At 38.7% G+C, this 19,658-nt stretch overlaps 2 protein-coding genes across 2 annotated transcripts; one reads left to right on the forward strand and one right to left on the reverse strand.

Moving 5' to 3' along the window:
- Positions 1 to 756: 756 nt before the first annotated feature.
- kptn (kaptin (actin binding protein)) lies at positions 757 to 9,327 on the reverse strand. Its single transcript, XM_063896196.1, has 12 exons — positions 8,814 to 9,327; positions 8,013 to 8,095; positions 7,817 to 7,901; positions 7,682 to 7,736; positions 7,129 to 7,207; positions 6,333 to 6,406; positions 5,704 to 5,810; positions 4,868 to 4,954; positions 4,669 to 4,732; positions 4,410 to 4,545; positions 3,803 to 3,976; positions 757 to 1,216 (listed from the first exon to the last, which is right to left on the reverse strand). The coding sequence occupies exons 1-12, from the start codon at positions 9,013 to 9,015 to the stop codon at positions 1,055 to 1,057; spliced, it is 1,308 nt and encodes a 435-aa protein (XP_063752266.1). The 5' UTR covers positions 9,016 to 9,327; the 3' UTR covers positions 757 to 1,054.
- Positions 9,328 to 16,575: 7,248 nt separating this feature from the next.
- On the forward strand, positions 16,576 to 19,658 carry LOC134872294 (homeobox protein otx5-like). The gene is made up of 3 exons (XM_063895536.1): positions 16,576 to 16,995; positions 17,981 to 18,132; positions 18,372 to 19,658. The coding sequence occupies exons 1-3, from the start codon at positions 16,899 to 16,901 to the stop codon at positions 19,005 to 19,007; spliced, it is 885 nt and encodes a 294-aa protein (XP_063751606.1). The 5' UTR covers positions 16,576 to 16,898; the 3' UTR covers positions 19,008 to 19,658.

Genomic DNA, 19,658 nt, shown 5'->3' on the forward strand with positions numbered 1-19,658 from the left:
TCCATTTATCTCTATAACACATGTTGTAATTATTTCTATAGTTTACCAACATCTTTTTTTAAATATTTTTTTCCTGACCCTCGAAATCGAACTCATCAGCTGAAGTGAGAACAGCAGTGGGACCTTTATAATTATGTTTTACTGAGCACCGATACAATGTCATCTGACCTTATGTTCAGTATCAGAATAGATTCAACTTTATTCTCATTTCAGCACTGCATTACAAGTACTGCAGCACCTAAATCTAGTTAGCATCCAGTGGTGGAATGTAACGAAGTTTACTCAATTAATGTTCTTAACTTCAATTTTGAGGAGCATTTACTTTACTTATGTATTTCAATTGTTTTATATACCATACTGCTTTATTGGAAGCCAATTTTTTACTTTTGACTTGACTACATTTATCACAGCTTTGAAACTAATGTAATTAGCTTATACAAAAATCTAAAATCAGCAATAAAAAAACATTTAGATATATAGTATATATGTAGTATAAATATAATTACAAATGTCATATTTTGATTAATACTTTGTATGAATAATATAAATGAATATGAGTACACGATAGAAGATGTAACCAATAATGTATAGGTGTATACATCACCTATACAGAACCTAAAACCATATGCAGGCTGGATCATGACTTGTGAGGTGCAGGATTTGGCCTGCGGGCCTTGAGTTTGACACATGTGGATTACACAAAGGAACACCACAACAACAACACATGCAATAAATCCAAAGAAACAACAAAAGCAGTTAGTGTATACAACCAAATGTGATTTATTATCTGCAAATGACTGTACACTGTTTACCTCACCGCACACCTTAATGTGAGCTCTTCAATCAGTTTGTTTTACTGTCCCTTACAGCCAGCTTTCAACCACAAAACAGTGTGTTACTGTTCTGGGTGCTTAATGTGATGACTCGTGCCTGTCCACACAACTAAAAGTAAGTGTTTAGGAATGCACATCCCTGAGAAAATCCTTCACGCTTCACCTGTAAATAACTTCAGTCTGAATCTTCAGGACTTACTCATTGAAACAAAGGCACTGTCTTAAGTTGATGTCTGAGAAGTACACTCCTCCTCTTTGACTGGAGCCTCTTCCTCCTCAGTGTCCGGCTCTTTGGCCGACTGCAGCTCAGAGCCCGCTGTGAGTGCTGACACCCTCAGGGCGAGCCGCTTAAGGACCAAATCAGCAGTGCTGGGGAGAGTGTGCTGAAGACGGGGAACATAACAAAAACAGATGACATGTACAGTATGTCAGACAGATTTGAAGAAATTATTTGTACAGGAGAAATATCAGCACTGAGACGATGACTTTCTGCGTCTGAATTGATCTGAAGTGTGACGTGAGAGAGTGACAATACTGAAAAAATGCAAGAAGGGAAATATTTATCATTTAAAAGCAGATCATAGGACATTGTTTAGAATCAGAAGCAGGTTTATTGCCAAATAGGTTGGCAATAAACTAAAGTTGTAAGAAAAGGTCCACAAAATAAATTGATTATAAAGAACTATTTTAAGAAAACTAATATAACATTAAAATACAGCAATATTTACATGAAATAAAGATGAAATATAGTTATACCTCTACAAATCAAATATAATATGTGCAGTACTGGTATGACAAGAGGAAAGCCGTGCAGATATAAGACCTAGCTTTGTGTAGATATTGTTAAGAGTTTGTTGGTTGAATGGAGCTTGTGGTGTTCCATGCCGGGGGAACTACTAGATGCTATTACAGTGGGAAGGTAGTGAGTGCTAATCCTAAAGCAGTTGCTCAGGATGTCTGTGATTTATTTAAATCCGATAAAATGAGCAAATATCACATCAAGAACGTATGATCTGGCAGTGAAGAGTGACTGCAATGGCGTGCAGTAGTGTGCTTGAAGGAAACCTTTTGCGCAGATGTGTGTCATAACAATCCAACACTTCGGAGGTGATAATTATGTTGCCCTGAGGGCGGCTCGCAAACTACGTGGAAATAAACTGATATGATATTTAATCAGACTGTACTTTATTACCATAAATGCAAGGATCTTATTGCCTAAGAATGAGGTTATCAAGTGCCTCACACCTCTAAAGCTGCTGTGATCACAGTGTCAGAGACACAGTTTAATAGCTTCACTGGAGGTGCAGAAATTGAGCTCACCAGTTACTCCGTTTATCGGTGTGATTGCAACAAATTGAGGTGTGATGTGCTTGTTTAAAAGGAGTGATGTAGCATTCAATCTGTGAGCCACATCCAGGTGGAGGGCTCGGAAACAGCATGGATTTATCTGTTGCTTTGCAAGAGTAGAAAACCATTATGATTGACGTCTGTTACAGACTCCCTAAGCAAGCACATTTGTATGAACTTTTTTAATGCTAAGAGTTACAAATGCATGAATGCATTATATTGTTTGATTTTAATACGATTTGACTCCCAAGACTTGTTTAAATTGATTGAACAGCTAATAACTGAACCTTCTAGAGTCTAGAGCTTTCGACATACTGTTGTAAAATAGTTCACTTTTTATCTTACAGAAAGAAGTTGAATCTCTGATAATAGAGGGGTTAAATCATCCTGGATGTTACATGAGGGATGCCCCAAGGTTCTATTATTGGGCCTCTTTTATTTATCATGTATGTATGGGATTCTGCTTGACGTATCTTATTTTATTACTTGTATCGGGTACGATGACAGTGAAATTGAAAACAATGAATTACACATTTTAAAAAGGTAGAGGCTCATAGAGACCAAGCTTTTAACACATTTGAGTAAAACAGAAACCCCTGTTTGGAAATATGAAGAAGCTGGCAAGGATAATACGTTGAATGTTTCTTGTGATGGACCTGAAATTGTGTCTCATAATATGGTAACACAAAAAGTTATACAAATGTGCCAGTTAACTCAGGTTCCTTTCTATTCCGTTAAGAAACGTATTTGGTCTTCATTAATATAGTGTCATTTTGATTATGCATATTCTGCTCGGTGGTTTGACAGCTAACCTTAGGAACACACTGCAGTGGAAGCAAAATAATACAGTATGTATTAAATGCATTGGCAGTGATATATTCAGACAGGTAGGACTGCTGCCAGTACAGATCAGAGCAGATGAAACAGAATCTGCCTCATACTGAAACTATTATTGATGGGTACACGTATCAATATTTTCACATAACAATGGTGCATACCTTTAATAATTGAGACAGTGTGCATTCATGTGACGTTTCTGCTCATAAACTGGCTATAAAGTCAGGCTAGTGCCTTACAATTTAACGGGGTAACCCATTTGGGAGTGACATTTGGAAAGATATGGTTTTGGGTTTTTTTGTTGAAGGAATTTGTTTTGTTTTTCTTAAATGGTTGGGGGGACATGTTTTTTGGAATGTTTTTCATGATGTTGAATATCTTACAATTTGTTTGTCTTGTTGGAAATAAGTGATTCCACTTGGATACTGTTGTTTCTTTTGTCTGATAATCCATTGATAACATCCTCAATCCAAACAGAAAAGAGAGGAAGGAGACAAATAGTGCAAAGAGCCTTTAAAATCATTTCTTTAAATTCTGTGGGATTTCTTCTGGTGGCCAGTAGAGGTCAACAAAACTTCAAGCCATTTCTTCATAAAGACTAATATATATTCTGTTTTCAAAAGCATGCTTTTGTGTAAAATAGCTTATCAAATGATCCATTTATTATGCCAATATGCTTTGCAACAGTAGCATCCACAACAGAGAGGCACTAGCCCTGGCAGGAAGCCTCTATGTAGCTTTGATTAGTATTTTAGATTCCTGTAAAGTAGCTTTCTGTTACGTACCTGTAAAATATGCAGTCCTTTAAGTGTGAGGACAGCCAGCTCTCTTAAACCGTCACCGGTCAGGTCCAAGTAGATGATGGACAGTAGAGGACTCTTGAAGCTCCGCCTCCACTGCAGCTGAAACTCTTCCTCTCTTCCCGTCCCTGCCGGCTGGAATTTGTAACAAAGCAGTTCCTGCTTGGCAGAAAGGGAGATAACATCCTCATCATGGAGATCTCACCAGTCGATCATTCTCCTTAGATTTTAGATTACATTTGTTTTCCACAGATAATGCACTTCACTTATTCTATAGAATCTATTTTAAGCGTAGTTTACCATATCATGTTCCATTATATCCAATTGCTCTAGACCTACGGTTTGTTATTTTACTTCTAGAACAAGTCGGTTATTTTCTATATTTGTAAAAATCATATAAAAAAGACCAAAAAACAACAACAAATGCAACAACTTACAAGTACTGTCTATTCTGCAATTCTTACTGTACTAGAGTCAATTGATTTCAAATACATTTTTCATTGGAGTTATTGAAAAAACAAAATACATAATCACCAATAAATCTCCTTTTCAGTATTATTAATAACATTCAATAGTGGAGAGGAGCTCTGACCTGCCCATATGTTCCCAACAGCACCTCCTTCTGCCCATCAAAGTCCAGGTCAATGACAAGAGCACACAGCACTGCGTCCCACTGGTCGCTCTCCGAGAGACACACTGAGCGGGACAGGCCTCGCTCCTGCACATCTCTGAGGAGACACACACACACAAATAACAAACTGCTCTGAACTCAGCATGTTCTTAACAACAGAACACTAAAGCTTGAATCTGATTACGCCACTGATATATTAAAAAAGCTATCACTTTCTTACCTGTAGACAACTGCCATCTCTATAGTGCTGGTTACCAGAAGGTTGTAGCTTTTTATTTCCACACCTGAAAAAGAGAAAATCAAAAAAGACGGATTTACCACAGTGACTACCAGAGATAGTGTACACTACTTATCCAAAGCAAGCAAACTGATGAAGATACAGAGAGGGAAGGTGAAGCTTCAACAGACACCTGACTTACCTTCCTCTCCACTGGGGCAGCTCAGAGGGAACAGCAGCACAGAAGAGATCGGACTGTCAAACTGGAACCGCCAGCTCTGCAAAACCTCTGACAAAAATATATAAAGGATTTATCCTTAAAACAAACCTAGGAATATCCTACAGTATTATCATGATCACCACACCTTGAAGGCACTTACTAGTCATAAATGTCCCAATTTAGGATCTTTAAGTGTATCTTATCTTATCTGTATTTAATACAGAACCAATATGTTAATTATATACCATCAGAGGGGAATTTAGGACCTGGTTGATACAACAAAATAAATCTTTGCTACTAACAATTACACACTATTTGTCAAGTCCCTGCAAACCCACAATGAACCCACACAGGTGATTTAACTTTGCTCAGTATTTACTGTGCACTATTCTATTTATTGCTTACTATTCAGTTTACTTGCACTATTCTTTTAACTGCAAATGTGATTTACTGTGCATAATCTTATTTACTATTAAATATTCTATTTACTTTGAACTATTTATTTTGTCTGTCAGTGGCTGAATGAGTGTGAAATGTATTGGCTTTGTAGTGCTTTAAACAATCCAGACTATAGAATGGAACCAGTGGCACTCTTAACATGTACACTAGTTTCTGCTATCAATCCCACAATGCAACCATTCTTTTTTATAGAAACAAAATGAACACCTGTGATGAAGGTGCAGATTTGCACCCCTGGAGGGAGGAAAGGGGGGACCTACTGTATTCCTCTATCACACTTTTACTGGAGTAAAACGCTATAAGTCATGTGACAGCGTTGAACCACTCAGAATGGTGGTTGAGAGTTAGGTGTGACTCACCTGGTTCTGTCTGGCTGACCTGAGCCAGTCCAACACAGCCGTTCTGACAACCAAACGCAGAGAGTCTCCGTCCCCCAGCGATACTCAGCATATCCAACCACAGCACACTGCATGGAGGGGGGAGGGACACCCAATAAACCCAGAGGGTTATGGATTGTTCATACATCTAACTCAGAAAAAGTGCTGACATGGTCATTGCTTATTGATATGACAGCAGTGATACATCACTTTCAGCAAATCTGCTACATTGATGCTGCTGATATCTGGTTTTATTCTGTATGTATTGTCTCATTGATTTATTGTGAGGACTGTTAATGTATTGCTCTTTTCTGTCTTGCATTTAATATTTCTGCTGTGTTCTTTTCTTTATTTTATCATTATATGAATGACACATTGTTATTGTCTTCAGATGTTCTTGCTATGTGTTATGCTGTTATCGAATGTCTTTGCAAATTATATTTGCTTTCTCTTATGGCTCACTGGCTGAGCCTGAGTCATGAACAGAAAAGATTTGGGAATAAAGTTAATTGGACAGAGAAACTTGATGGTCTTATTCATCCAACTCCTCACCACTCAGTGAAACCTGAGCAGATACAGAGCTGATGGAGCTAAAGGGAGCTCAGACTCACTTGCTGGGCAGATCTTCTAGTTCAGGGAAGAGTCTCTCCACCGGCTGCTCTTCAAACTGGTGAAGAGAGGAGTTCTGTTGGAAACAGGACAGTCAGGCTGGATGATGCTCTAATGTTATGTCATGAGTCAAAGGAATGTTTCCTGATGATACGCAAAACTCTTCACCATCTTGTTTATTATATCTTGCTCAAAGAAGCCTTGCTGTAGCTTTTATCCCTTTCATCCACAAGCCTTCTCTTTGACAGAACAACAAATTAGGTTTTAGTTTTTCAACTTTATAAACTCAACTTGTTTGATTCACTTTATACACATTTTAAAGTCTAAACTAGAAGACAATACTAGTGCACTGGTGTTTTGGTTTATTTACTGATTTATTTGACACAATATAGGATGGATAATATTTTACAGATTGGAGTGTTTCAATTTCTATTTCCCATCTGCACACAAGAATAAATGCAATTTATATTTTATAAATATTTATTTAGAAAATAACTATAATCAAAGGACACAACACAAATATTTTACAATAAAATTAATAATTATGATTTAATTAGCTACAGTAAAACTTAAATGAGTAAATTAATTAAGTAACAATACATTTTTTAAAGAAATACTGAGATACAAAAACATTAACTAATAATACCTATGCATGAAACCCACTCGCATAAACAAATAGGTATTTACATACATACTATATTTTACCCAAATAAACAGATAAAGAGGGGGGAAAGGATTAAAACTACATTTTAAGTTTTTTAAAGATGGCACCCCCCCCTCCCCAGGGTCTGCTCTGACCTCCTTGTACAGGTGGATCCTCTGGTCATGGCCGCTGAGCAGGAACACTGTCTCTCTGCCTTCCTCCTCACTCTGCACCCTGACACAGAAAAAAAGTGAAATTTCTGTTATTCAATTGTAAATTTGAATTCTAATTGACACCACATCATATTATTTACCAGCCTGTTCATAACCATAAAGTGTTGGTGTATTCCCCCCGGGTCAAAGATAAAGTATTCTGATGATTCTGATAGTGGGACATTAATAGGACTGTAAAACTTTACCATGACTGCAGTTTAACAGCTTGCCAAGCAGCGTCACTCTGCCCTGCTTCTGTTTCTTTTAATGTGACTGCAGTGTTTTGACCATTCTGGGATAAAGGAACAGTGAATCGATTGCTCCTCACTGACAGATTAGGATTTAGTCCTTTCATTTGTTTTGATCTGTTATTCTCAACAAAACCTGCTCTTGCTAGTTTGGCTTCCAGTGGTAGTTACCATGACAACTGAAGTGTGTATGTGTTGTATTGTTTAATGGTCCACAGTTTATCACAGCTCGGCAGCAGCAGACTCACTCTGTGTGGTAGAGATGGAAGGGCGTGAACTGCAGCTCCAGATTCAGGCAGCTCTCTGTGCAGAGACACACACTAACATCAGCATGTGAAGCGTGTGTCAGAGTAACACTTCAGGACACTCTTCACTTCACTCACGTGCGATAGACTCCAAGTTGAACTCCGAGCCGGGCTCATAGTCACAGTAGATGTTCAGGAACGGAGTGGCTTTGTCTCCAGAGTCCTGCAGGAGCACAGCTGTTATTGACACTGTTTTTTTTTTATATAGTAGAACAAATGAACAATTTTTTATAGTGACATACAATGACTCTTCAATTTAAATATATGCACATACCTTTACGAATGTGATGCCCACCACCAGGCCTCTTTTTGGTGAAGACTTAGTGAAGGCATCAATTGACACAATCTCTGCATCAACTAGAGAAAGAGGACAGGATCAGATCCTTGCAGCAACACAAACAGATGTATGGAAGACAGCACAAGTGCAGCACATGTTTCAGGACTAAAGCAGCATTTAATACAAATCCTCAAGTTTAGTGAGAGTAGGATACCATAAATAAGTAAAGTATGAATACTGTAAATATTGTACTTTTATTCCACTAAATGTATTTAAACACTCACAGCTACTAGTATGTTTGAGCATATTAAAACACATGATATGCTGATATAATCTAAAGCAGTACTGTATTACTAATATACATCATTTTAAGTATCTAAATTTGTTCAACATCGACAAACTACAATACTAAAATGCTCCAACATGAATACACACAGGATAAAATAATAACCAAACGAATATAATACTGTGAAAAGATCCATTCTGATTTGAGTTGTGATACTTGAAATCCATTTAGCTTATAACTCTTCTGTACTTCATATTATTCTGAAATGGGTCATTGTGCAGAATGTGTACTTTTACTTTTGTGCTTTTGATTAAGCACAACTTTGAAATCAGGACATTTACTTGTAGTAGAGTATTTTAAGACCAAATTAGCTGTACTTTTATTTAAGTAAAAAATCTTAGTGCTGTGTTAAACACTGCTTCACAGTCAGTTAATCAGAGGCAGTTGAGTCTCATTGCATTGTATAGTTAGAGCTGCAGCTCTACAGCATGTTACCGTCCTCCGGGGAGTACCTGGGATGTAGGTGAACTGGACCTCCTTGGCCACAGGTCGGATTTTGTGCTGCAGCTCCTGGTACCTGAAGCACACCACCTTCCCTTTGAGAGTGGCCGCTAACAGCTCCTGCTCTCCGGCTTGACACAGCCCATAGATGTTGCTCTGCGACGGGAAGCGGCTGAAGCTATCCTCCACGAAGGGGTAGGCCTCCCGGAGCATCCCCGTACCTGGAACTCAACTCACTAATTCGGTCAGAAAGGTCAGAAAGGAAGACTGTCTGTGGTTGTTTTGTGGCTGCTCTGTTCTCCAACTCCATTCAAGTTCAACTTAAATTAGCTCAAATGAGAAAAACGAGTTTCAAAATATATTTTACACTCGCGACATTATGTTGCCTTACATATAGCGCTCGTGCTAATTCATTGCTAATGCATTTTAATTTAGTTTGAAGGCACACATTTACAGCTTCTGTGTTGGTATTTCTCAGGCTGACGCTAAATAGTTTAGCCTGCTAGCTCAGCGTCATGAAGCAAAACATCCGGGTCAGGAGGAGGTGCGTTCAGGTCTATTGGATATATAGCATTTCATTCTTATAAAAACGATCTAGCGAAGAGAAACAAAATGCTTTTACTAACAAGTTAAAAGTAGTCTATCACGTCGGTTTAGTTTACTGTATTGTTTTCCAGCATATTTTGTTGGTTTTTATCTGATGTCGCTGTAATTTAGCTCCATGGTGATTCATTTAAAACCCTGGTGCATCCTGTAACAGAGTGGATAAGGTCATCATTATAGCATCACATTCATTATTCTGCCCCCTGCCGGTACTGCCTGCCTGTTACCCAATTCAGAATATTTCAGGTTGTATCAGATTTATTCAAGAAGATGTTGATGTGTTGAACGTGTTGTTGCTGGAGTTGTGTTATTTCTATTCCAAACAGACTTTTAGGACTCACTATAAGAGCTGTGTTTATGTTTCAAGAGTCAAACTGAAGGTCTACAGATAACTCTTATCATAACCTCACTAAACCATTCTCACATATGTCCATAAGGGCAGTCCATAAAACAAGATAAGATGAATATTTAATAATCCCCTTAGGAAAATTCACGTGTCCATGCAGCAATTCAATAAGCAGACATATTACACATGGCATATACACAAGAATTAAAGAATAAAAAAAGAGAAATAATAAGAAAATAAAAATAATAATGTAACAAAATAAGAATACATATGTATTAATGGTAATAATTGAAATAACAAATAACGGGAGTTAAACTGGAGTTAAACTATGATCCGGTGAATGTACATACACACAGATATCAGGTAACAGAGTGTGTATAAGTTGTGTGTGCATGTGCACACAGTGCAGATATTATTAATGTTCAGTGCAGGTTATTGGTGGGTTACAGGGTTAACCCTTGGCTGTGCAGGCTGATGGCTACAGGCACAAAGGACTGTCCGAGGCGCTTAGTGCTGTGCCGCGGAGGGATGAGTCTGAGGCTGATCGTACACCTCATCTTCACTAGCGCTGCATGAAGGGGGTGTGAGGGGTTTTCCAGAATGCAGTCCAGGTTTCTCCTTGCCCTCCCTTCAGCCACCTTTTCCACAGCAGGCCCATATCTAAAACCAATTCAAATGAAAGAGAGTATTGAAGTTTGTCCAGCAGATGTCAGTGAACACTCACAGCAATTTGTTGAAAGCTTTACATTCCCCTCCTGCTGCTCACCAACAGCTTTTTAAAAAAGTCCTATACCTCCCTTTATAAAGAAGAAGACAATATAATCAAGACATATTTCATACTTTGAGTTAGCTTTCCAAGATCACTACTTTCTTATCAGAGTCAGAAACAGGTGTATTGCCACACAAGGAATTTGCTTTGGAGTATAATGGTGAATACAAAAACACAGTAAGAATCAAGTTGTAAAAAAAGGACCAAACACAGAACAAAAATGTGAAAAATCTTCACAATATATAACATAATAAGTAAATAGTGTCACTGGAGGTTTTGTTTGAAGCCTGTGCTCACATGCCTATGTCCAAGCCTGTGGTGTGTTTCATCCTCAGCTTCCTGTTTGCGTACAGCCCCTCACATCCTCACCAAAGATAGTGGAAACTTATCAATATGAATTGACTGGAAAAAATGAATGTGTTGTACCACTATAGGTGATAACATAGAGAAACAATTATGTGAATCAGAGTTGTAGAAGTTGTACAGATGAACCTTACAGTGTTCCCATCTCAGTTTGCTGACCTGTCTCTGAAAGGGGACCGAGTCTCTTCCTAATCTCATCAAAATGATTGGTTTCTTCTTCTAAATTCCACCAATGCAAAGCAAACACTTCATAAAGTCTGGTTATAATAGAAGTAGTACTATGCTTTTTATATTTCAGTGCAGAATCAGCTGGCATGCAGAGTAACGGTTTGCATGTAATGGGATTATGTCACTGCGTTAGATCATTGTATTCACTTACAGTTACATAAAATATATGTAATCAGATTACTGGTACCTTTTTTTAAAATGGGGATTACAAGCAGGATTAAAATGTAACAGTACGTTTAAAAATAGAGAAACATATTACTAAGCGCATTCTGTGGATGCTCTTTAACAATATACTGTTGTGAGAGCAGGTTCTGTTTCCTGTGAAAGGATCGGATTTGATTTCTTCTTTCTAAGCTGTACTGTTCTGTAGGCTAATACTTTAAGTGTGAACCTATACACCTACTGCCTGAATCTGCTTTATGGTTTCCCCTTTCTTTGATTCATTTGTTCTTTTTTAATTCAGTAGGTGAACCTACAGTATACTGTATGTTCGTATTATTTTGTGTGTGAGTTAATTGTGTGTATTAAATTAAAAGGGGAGATTATCTGTCAGCTCAGATTTGATTTCTTGATTCCTTTAATTTAAATGTGCTCATGTGTTTCACAGTGGGTGTACAGGCTGCTGCCTGAATATTCCTAATGAAAAGCAGGTTTTTTCAATAAACAGAATCTCTGAGCAGAGGATACATTTCTGATACTAAATATCTTGGTTTCCTCTTGTAACGTTAAATTGTTCTGAGGTCTTACATAATAGAATTAAGTAAAAAACATCTTATTGATATTTATTTTCTCTTGTATTTATTTGCATTCATATTTAGGAAATTCAAAAGAAACAGAAAGTAATCAGGTAACATTACTCATTATATTTAATACTAGATTATATTTCCTTCACATTGAGGTAAAATTCTGCCAACATTATCTGACCTCTGAGGTGATGATAAAACTCCTGAAATATACATATAAGAATCCTAAAACTTATGTAAGAAAGAAGACAAATAGCATAATAAATAGGATACAAAATGCTATTTTGTCAACAGCTCCTGTAGGAGGTCAATAATGACATTGGCATATAGTTAGAGATATTGACCAAATTATTAAATTTAGAGCCATAATTCACAAGGATGGAATGTAGATACCTGACATCCAAGATGACCCTAAATGTTTTTATGTTTGGAATTGAATTAAATAAGATTGTCTATCACTAATCACAACTTGCTCACTTCAAACCCAACATCGGTGTCAGTATCCACCCTGTGGAGTGTGTGTCTTACGTCTTATAAAATCCGGACTGTGTTCTGGGGGGTAGCAGACGGGGGTTAGCGGCTGCTCCATATTGTGAGAGTTCAGAGGTGGAAGTGTGTTACACCAACCCCCCATTGCACCCCCCCACCCACCACCACCACCGCCCCCTGCCCCCTCTCCTAATACCACCTGCTAATCCATGTGCAGGATTACTGTCCACTGTAATCACTCATCCTGCACTGACACACACCTCACCTCACTGTGCAACTCACTGAATCACACACACACACACACACACACACACACACACACACACACACACACACACACACACACACACACACACACACACACACACACACACACACACACACACACACAGATCTAAAAACACCAGCAACAGGTTGCTTTACAATGTTAATCACTAAAGTCTTGATTTTATTTTGTTAATGTGTGCTTTTGTCTTTATTTAATATGATATTTTTGCCTCTGATGTGCACTGTCCCATTTCTCTTTGCAATGCTATAAATATTCACACCGTGAAAAATGAGTGAAGGATTTCTGTTTCTGGTCATTCAAACAAACTAAGCAAACTAAACTAAAAAGGGTTCCTCTTCATTGCAGGGATTGTGCTCACAGAAATGAATCAGAACTTCATTCAGATAGAACCATTCCAAAACGTCTTTTGTCCCATCTGTATTCACATTTATAAAACTCTCAAAGCAACTAGACTGTGTCTGGGGAGAACTGTGTTATTACCCAATTCCTATTGTGTGTAAAAAGTAAATGAACTGTTCTAAAATGCTAAGATTGTGTAAGACTGTAGTGAAGCTTATTCAATAAAAATAATGAAGGGGCTTTTTGGAATAAACAGAGCATTGAAACATTGAAGAAAGCTGATTTACTGTAGCCATCACAAGGCTACATTCTCTATATGATATATAGTATCATTTCAATTGATTAGATATGTGTTTCCAAATGTATTTCATTCATATCATGCTAAACGGCAATCATCTCCCCCCTCCTTTTTACAAACAATACATGTACAGACATATAAGTCCACATTATCAGAAGCAAAATAAAAGGAAATTGTCATGAAAAAACATGATGTCTAATTATTCATCTGTTTTTTCTTCTTCCTCTTTTTCCAAGTATTGTTTTTCGCATGTTTCCTTTTTTTGTTTTGATTTTTGTTCCGCTCATCTTGTTTGCTTCTTGTCATTGATTCCTTGTATGTTGTTTTCTCCTTAGTGTTGGTAGAGGGGATGCCTGTTTTACTCTAAAACTCTGTGGTTTCTTTATCGCTCCCGTCTCATTTCTTATTTTTTTCTTCTATCTTTGTTGTCTGGATTTTATGCAGTCTTATGTGTGCACAATAAAATTAATTTAGATCTGAAAGTAAAACATGTCTAAATAAGATTTGACACAGCTGAATCCAATCTCTATGTTAGTCATAGCCAGGTATTAAAGTTCTTCCGACACAAACACTTAAAAGTAGTTTGGTTTTCAATACTGTAACTGAACATGTCGGATGTCGGGTTGTTTTTCTTGAAGGTTATTTCATGCTGCCAGTAAAGATTTTACTGTAGCAGTTCTGTCAATTAGTATGAGTTTGTTTTGTGCAAAATAAAACATGCAAATGATTCTTTTAGATAGTATGTTGCTACAAATGCACACATACGACACACCACACAATACATGTGCAGTGGTTAAGAGTATAAGGAAAGTGACATACAACATAAAAACATGGGTTATGTATTTTTGTATAAAGGTAGAACTCACACATGTAACGGCAATGTGCAATATAGACACATTTCTAAAATACTATGCAATAATCATCTTTATGTGAAAAACATTTCTTTCATATATATATATATATATATATATATATATATATATATATATATATATATTTTAATAATGTATCAACACCTTACATTAGATAGCTATGTCACTAAGCTCTGAAGTTGCTGCTCATCGCCACGGTTGTTTAATTACTTCCCTTATTTGTCATGTTTTTCATTCTTGTCTAACTAATGTGTGCTTTTCTTCTCTATATTAATATGTTAGCTCATTCTGTGTTATTGCATGGCTTCTTTTTTTACTTGCAATGCTACTATTGCTTCTATGCCACTTTTGCTGTAACAATGTCAATTTCGGTGCTGTTGGACTAATAAAAGATTTCTGATTCTGATGTAATGCAGTTTTTGTCAGGCAATGCTAAGATTGACGTTATCACCCTCTTGAATAGAATTGTATATTGAGTTGGATTTGCTGCGTTAAGATAGATTTAGAGTAGGTAAAGTTTTCTATCTTAAAATGTAGAATTTATTGACCTCGTTCAGTTTTGATCAGGAATTTAACTGTGTGTGTGTGTGTGTGTGTGTGTGTGTGTGTGTGTGTGTGTGTGTGTGTGTGTGTGTGTGTGTGTGTGTGTGTGTGTGTGTGTGTGTGTGTGTGTGTGTGTGTGTGTGTGTGTCTGAGTGATTGGGGCTGACAGCAGCCTCTGTATTGCTGGCTGCCTGCAGATTTAGCCGTCCTGTTTTAGACACTCTAATCTGGATTAACAGCAGCAGTTTGTCAGTGGGGACGAGAACCGGAGCTCCCCCCGCCCTTCTGCCCCTTCACCTGCTTCTCCATCACACGCCCAACCCCTCCCCTCACTGTGTACCTGCTCCCCCCTCCATCTAGGTGATTTTCATCCATCTATTCTCACTCTTATTTCCATCCTCCTGAATTTTCAGGCATCAGTCGTCATGTTGAAAACAAACTCTCTTTAGTCTTGAAATAAAAATGGTGGCTTGCATCCTGAATGTTTCTCGGTTAGTCCAGAATTAGGGGGGAGGGGAAGTCGGGAAGGGATTATATACCAGCAAAGTCCTGTTTCCCACTTCCATACATGCTGTTGCAGCCTTGAGCGGTGCCATTAGAGTGCGTTCAGATATACAATATAACATTTGTTTCCAGACTAAATTGAATGCAAAAACATCTCACATTTTCAAATATCCTATTTTAGAATTTACATTTTTGTAAGTTTAATTTCCTTATATCAATAATTCAACAATATTTCTAAAACAAGATGTCCGAATTCCCTTAAGTAGAGAAAATTGTCAAAGCCTTTAAGAATATAATATATTCCTATAATGTGCACAACAATGCATGCACATCACACTGCATGTATCTCCTCACTCAATAATCTTTGAGTGGCAGCACTGTAGTCCACAAAATCAAAGTGGGAAAGAAGTTTTTATTCATCCATTTCTATGTTAGAACATCTCCATATAGGCTTTCATCAGATGTCGCTGTCTGCTTGCTCTGAGTCCTCTGTCCTCACTGCTCTCTGTCCTTCCTCCCTCCGTGTTCAGTACTCCTGACGCTTTCATCTTCTGGATTTTATTTCTGTTTTATTCTCTTTCTCAGTCTACATTTTAACCTGAGCATCTCCCCAGCATGCTGCTGTAGTTCCATCCAGCCTCCTCTCCTGCTCTCCACTGACAAACTGCTGACTTTCCTCCCTTTATCTGGAGATAAGATACTTACTTTTCAGATAAAGCATATTATGATAAATCAAATGAGCTTTGTCAGTGTTATGCATCTGGTGTGTGTGTGTGTGTGTGTGTGTGTGTGTGTGTGTGTGTGTGTGTGTGTGTGTGTGTGTGTGTGTGTGTGTGTGTGTGTGTGTGTGTGTGTGTGTGTGTGTGTGTGTGTGTGTGTGTGTTTGTGTGTGTGTGCAGCTGTTTTGGAGATAACTGTAATCTCCCAATTATGTGTGAATGTATGTGAAGCAGGAGGTATATTGATCATAAAGAGTAAAAAAGAAAGTAAGGAAGACAAATTAAGAGCCCAAGGAAAAGGGTTTTTAATAAACGTAACAAATTCTAAAATAAAAATGATTTATATTGACTCAAACAGTTATGTAATAGAGTATTTTTTTCAAAATCATCTAAAACTGATTCCTTTTTGGACTATTTTTATAAATAATAATGATTGATAGTTGAACTTTTTTTATTTTAAAGTGTGTACCTATGTATTTACTCCAAATCCGATCAATACAATCAGACAAATCAATACAAATAATATAAGAATACTTCTTGTCTTATTATGTAGCCTGTTGCTTTGGACACTTTACAATGTATGTGGGAGGGATGGGGGTAGGGGGGGTGGGAGGGGTTTGCCGAAGCCACTTGCTCCCTCTAATTAGCAGCGTGTGCCGGTAAAGAAACTCAGTTAAAGCGACCTCACCAAGGCGCACACGCATCCGGGGGCCACTTCACCTCTGTGATGACCTAACTGAGAGAGCGGCAGATCGGACTGTCAGAGCCGCAGAGAGCCGCTGCTGAGCTCACACACAGGAAGGACTGAAACTACAGGTAGACACACTTTGAAGTTTCTCCGGTGAACTCCGGCGCGTGCTGCTCCTCTCCTGCGTGGGTTGGACCAGAAGGAGCGACCTGTTGGTCCCGTGGAGCTCTGAAGGGCCCTCGGTTGTTGCGTTGCGTGTCCGACATACAAGTCCCCGACAGGACTTAAAAGCCTGCTGTCAGGATGATGTCCTACATAAAGCAACCCCATTACACCATGAACGGGTTAAATTTGCCTGGCCCCGGAATGGATGTGCTGCACACAACCATCGCGTATCCCTGTAAGTATAAACTTATGTTTTCAATTCTATTTGGTTTTATTTTACTTTGAAGTATTTGTTTCCTGCTGTTTTAGTTATTTAGTGTATATTATTCGAGTCAACCTGGTGAGTAAAGCTGCGCCAGCTGTGCGTAACGCTGTGGCGAATGACAAATAAATGACGCGATAAACCATTTTTGGGAAGTATTCAAATATCAAATATTAATGTATGAAATAGTTATTGTATGACAAACGTATCATAATGATTTTAGCTAAATAAATATTACTTTACCTGCCGTTATGAGAGGTTGAGGATTTAAATGAATTATTATTCTTTACATTACTCTGCTATCGTGGATACATTTGATTAACACATATATTTGTTATATAGCAGATACATTTGAAAGGTTTAAAACTCACATAAACTGTGAGTGGCTGTCGGGAAAGATTTGAAAGAGATTTGAAGTAATTTATGTTTTCCACTCTTCCTTTCAAAATGTTGTGACATTGGTGACGCTGAAATAAATATAGATCAATTGTAAATATTATTCAAGAGAAAATGACTGTGCTCAATGCTACGTTACCGTGGCTACATCTAATAACACTTCACTATACTTTGATGAAAAATTACACTTACATATGCAGTGTGATTTTTACTTTACAAACTTTAGTAGGCTACATTTATTCAAAGGCAACATAATGTGTCTCCTTTTCCTAGAAAAACTATAACTCTTGCACCAGTGACTATCAATCTAATAAACAAATACACTTTGTCTTTATATTGATGACAGAACACAGTCAGGATTATAAAGAAGTGTAGTTTTATTTAAAATGTGTATTTGGTGTCATCCACACTCACACAGCTTGAAAACAACTAAACTACCCAACAAAAATGACTTATTTGACATGTCATGTTGTCTCTAGAATATGAGCCTGAGTGCTGCACATAATTCAGGTCAGCTCTGTGCTGCCAGAATAATAATCCCCTCTGTCTCCTGGGTTTGCAGCCACTCCCCGGAAGCAGCGCAGAGAGCGCACCACCTTCACCCGCACACAGCTGGACATCCTGGAGGCGCTGTTCTCCAAAACCCGCTACCCAGACATCTTCATGAGGGAGGAGGTGGCCCTCAAGATCAACCTGCCGGAGTCACGTGTGCAGGTAACGGAAAAGAAGGCTATTGCCAAGATGGAGGCCATACCATTTAGTGTCTGTGGGTTACGTACAGTGAGTAACTGAAAGAACCTAAAGGCAACGCAATGCATTTGCATTTATAGTATAACAATTCAGTAACATAAGTCACTCATAAGTCAGTACCACACACCACAGATGATTTACTCCTCCAGATATTACCATGTTTTCTGTACTTACATGTTTTATCTTTTTCTCTGCACCTCAAGGTTTGGTTTAAAAACCGTCGTGCCAAGTGCCGTCAGCAGCAGCAGCAGAGCACTGGCCAGTCCAAGCCTCGCCCCCCAAAGAAGAAGGCCTCCCCCGTACAGGAAGTCAGTGCCCCTGACCCCATCCCTAACCCCTCCGGCTCTTACAGTCCCTCCTCCGCCCAGTCAGGGCCCAGCCTGGTCCCGAGCTCCAACAATGGAAACACTTCCGTGTCCATCTGGAGCCCGGCTATCTCACCCCTGCCCGACCCCCTGGCCTCCTCAGCCCCCTGCATGCAGCGGCCCTCACCTTACCCTATGAGCTACGGCCAGCCGTCGGCCTACACCCAGGGCTACGCCAGTACCACCTCCTACTTCACCGGCCTGGACTGCAGCGCTTACCTGTCCCCCATGCACTCGCAGCTGTCCGGCACCGTGGGAGCCCTCAGCCCCATCACAGTGCCCTCCATGGGGGGCTCCCTAAGCCAGTCCCCGGCCTCGCTGTCATCACAGGGCTACAGCACGGCCTCCTCCCTGGGCTTCACCTCTGTGGACTGCCTGGACTACAAGGACCAGCAGGCCTGGAAACTGGGCTTCACCACAATGGACTGCCTGGACCACAAGGACCAGAACTCCTGGAAGTTCCAGGTCCTGTAATCTCTCAATTATGTGGCGTGATAAAGGTGGCGTTCATGTGTATCAACACGCTGTGTGTGTCAGCGTGTGAGATAGTGAGAAGAGGTTTGCCCGAGGACTTGTTATCTTTGATCTTCAGTTTCCTGTTTGTAATAATCTGTTTTATTTTCTAAAGGTGTCCTCTGTAGAAATGCTTTTTATTTGAATGACTTTGGAGATGAAGGGCCCGGTGTGTATCATCACGCTGCCTCTTTGCAAATCATGTCTGTTCCCTTCTTCATGCTACGTTAAAAAAGGGAACAGAAGCCTCAAGAGTTTGTTAAAAAAAGTTGTGGAGACAAATGAAAACACATTGAGCCAAGTCTTCTGTTAAAATGACGTGTGACACATACACACTGTGCGTTTCATTTTGTTTTTAATGTGCATTGTCATAGAGTGAAGGGAGAGCTGCTCCTATAGGTCACCTCCTCCTTCAGGGTTAAATCATTTTAAGATATTTATTATTATTTAATGCTACGTTCAAATATGTCATTTGGTTTAGATATTGTTGAGCATTTATTTGTGTTGCGTATTACAGTGTTAGCCTTTAGTGTTATCATCCCAAAATGTTTGATGGAAAAAAAATGATTTTCTGTTTAAGTTGTGTCATTTATTAAAAGGATCTATACTTCA

Source organism: Eleginops maclovinus, chromosome 11 (genome assembly GCF_036324505.1).
Source record: "Eleginops maclovinus isolate JMC-PN-2008 ecotype Puerto Natales chromosome 11, JC_Emac_rtc_rv5, whole genome shotgun sequence".
NCBI classification, from domain to species: Eukaryota; Metazoa; Chordata; class Actinopteri; order Perciformes; family Eleginopidae; genus Eleginops; species Eleginops maclovinus.

Coding starts and splice junctions, on each gene's coding strand:
- kptn (XM_063896196.1), bottom strand. CDS start 9,015: ATGCTCCGGGAGGCCTACCCCTTCGTGGAGGATAGCTTCAGCCGCTTC. Junction 5,811..6,332: donor CTAGAAGATCTGCCCAGCAA/GTGAGTCTGAGC, acceptor CCCTCCATGCAG/TGTGCTGTGGTTGGATATGC. Junction 4,546..4,668: donor GAGATGGCAGTTGTCTACAG/GTAAGAAAGTGA, acceptor GTGTCTCCTCAG/AGATGTGCAGGAGCGAGGCC.
- LOC134872294 (XM_063895536.1), top strand. CDS start 16,899: ATGATGTCCTACATAAAGCAACCCCATTACACCATGAACGGGTTAAAT. Junction 16,996..17,980: donor CACAACCATCGCGTATCCCT/GTAAGTATAAAC, acceptor CTGGGTTTGCAG/CCACTCCCCGGAAGCAGCGC. Junction 18,133..18,371: donor TGCCGGAGTCACGTGTGCAG/GTAACGGAAAAG, acceptor CTGCACCTCAAG/GTTTGGTTTAAAAACCGTCG.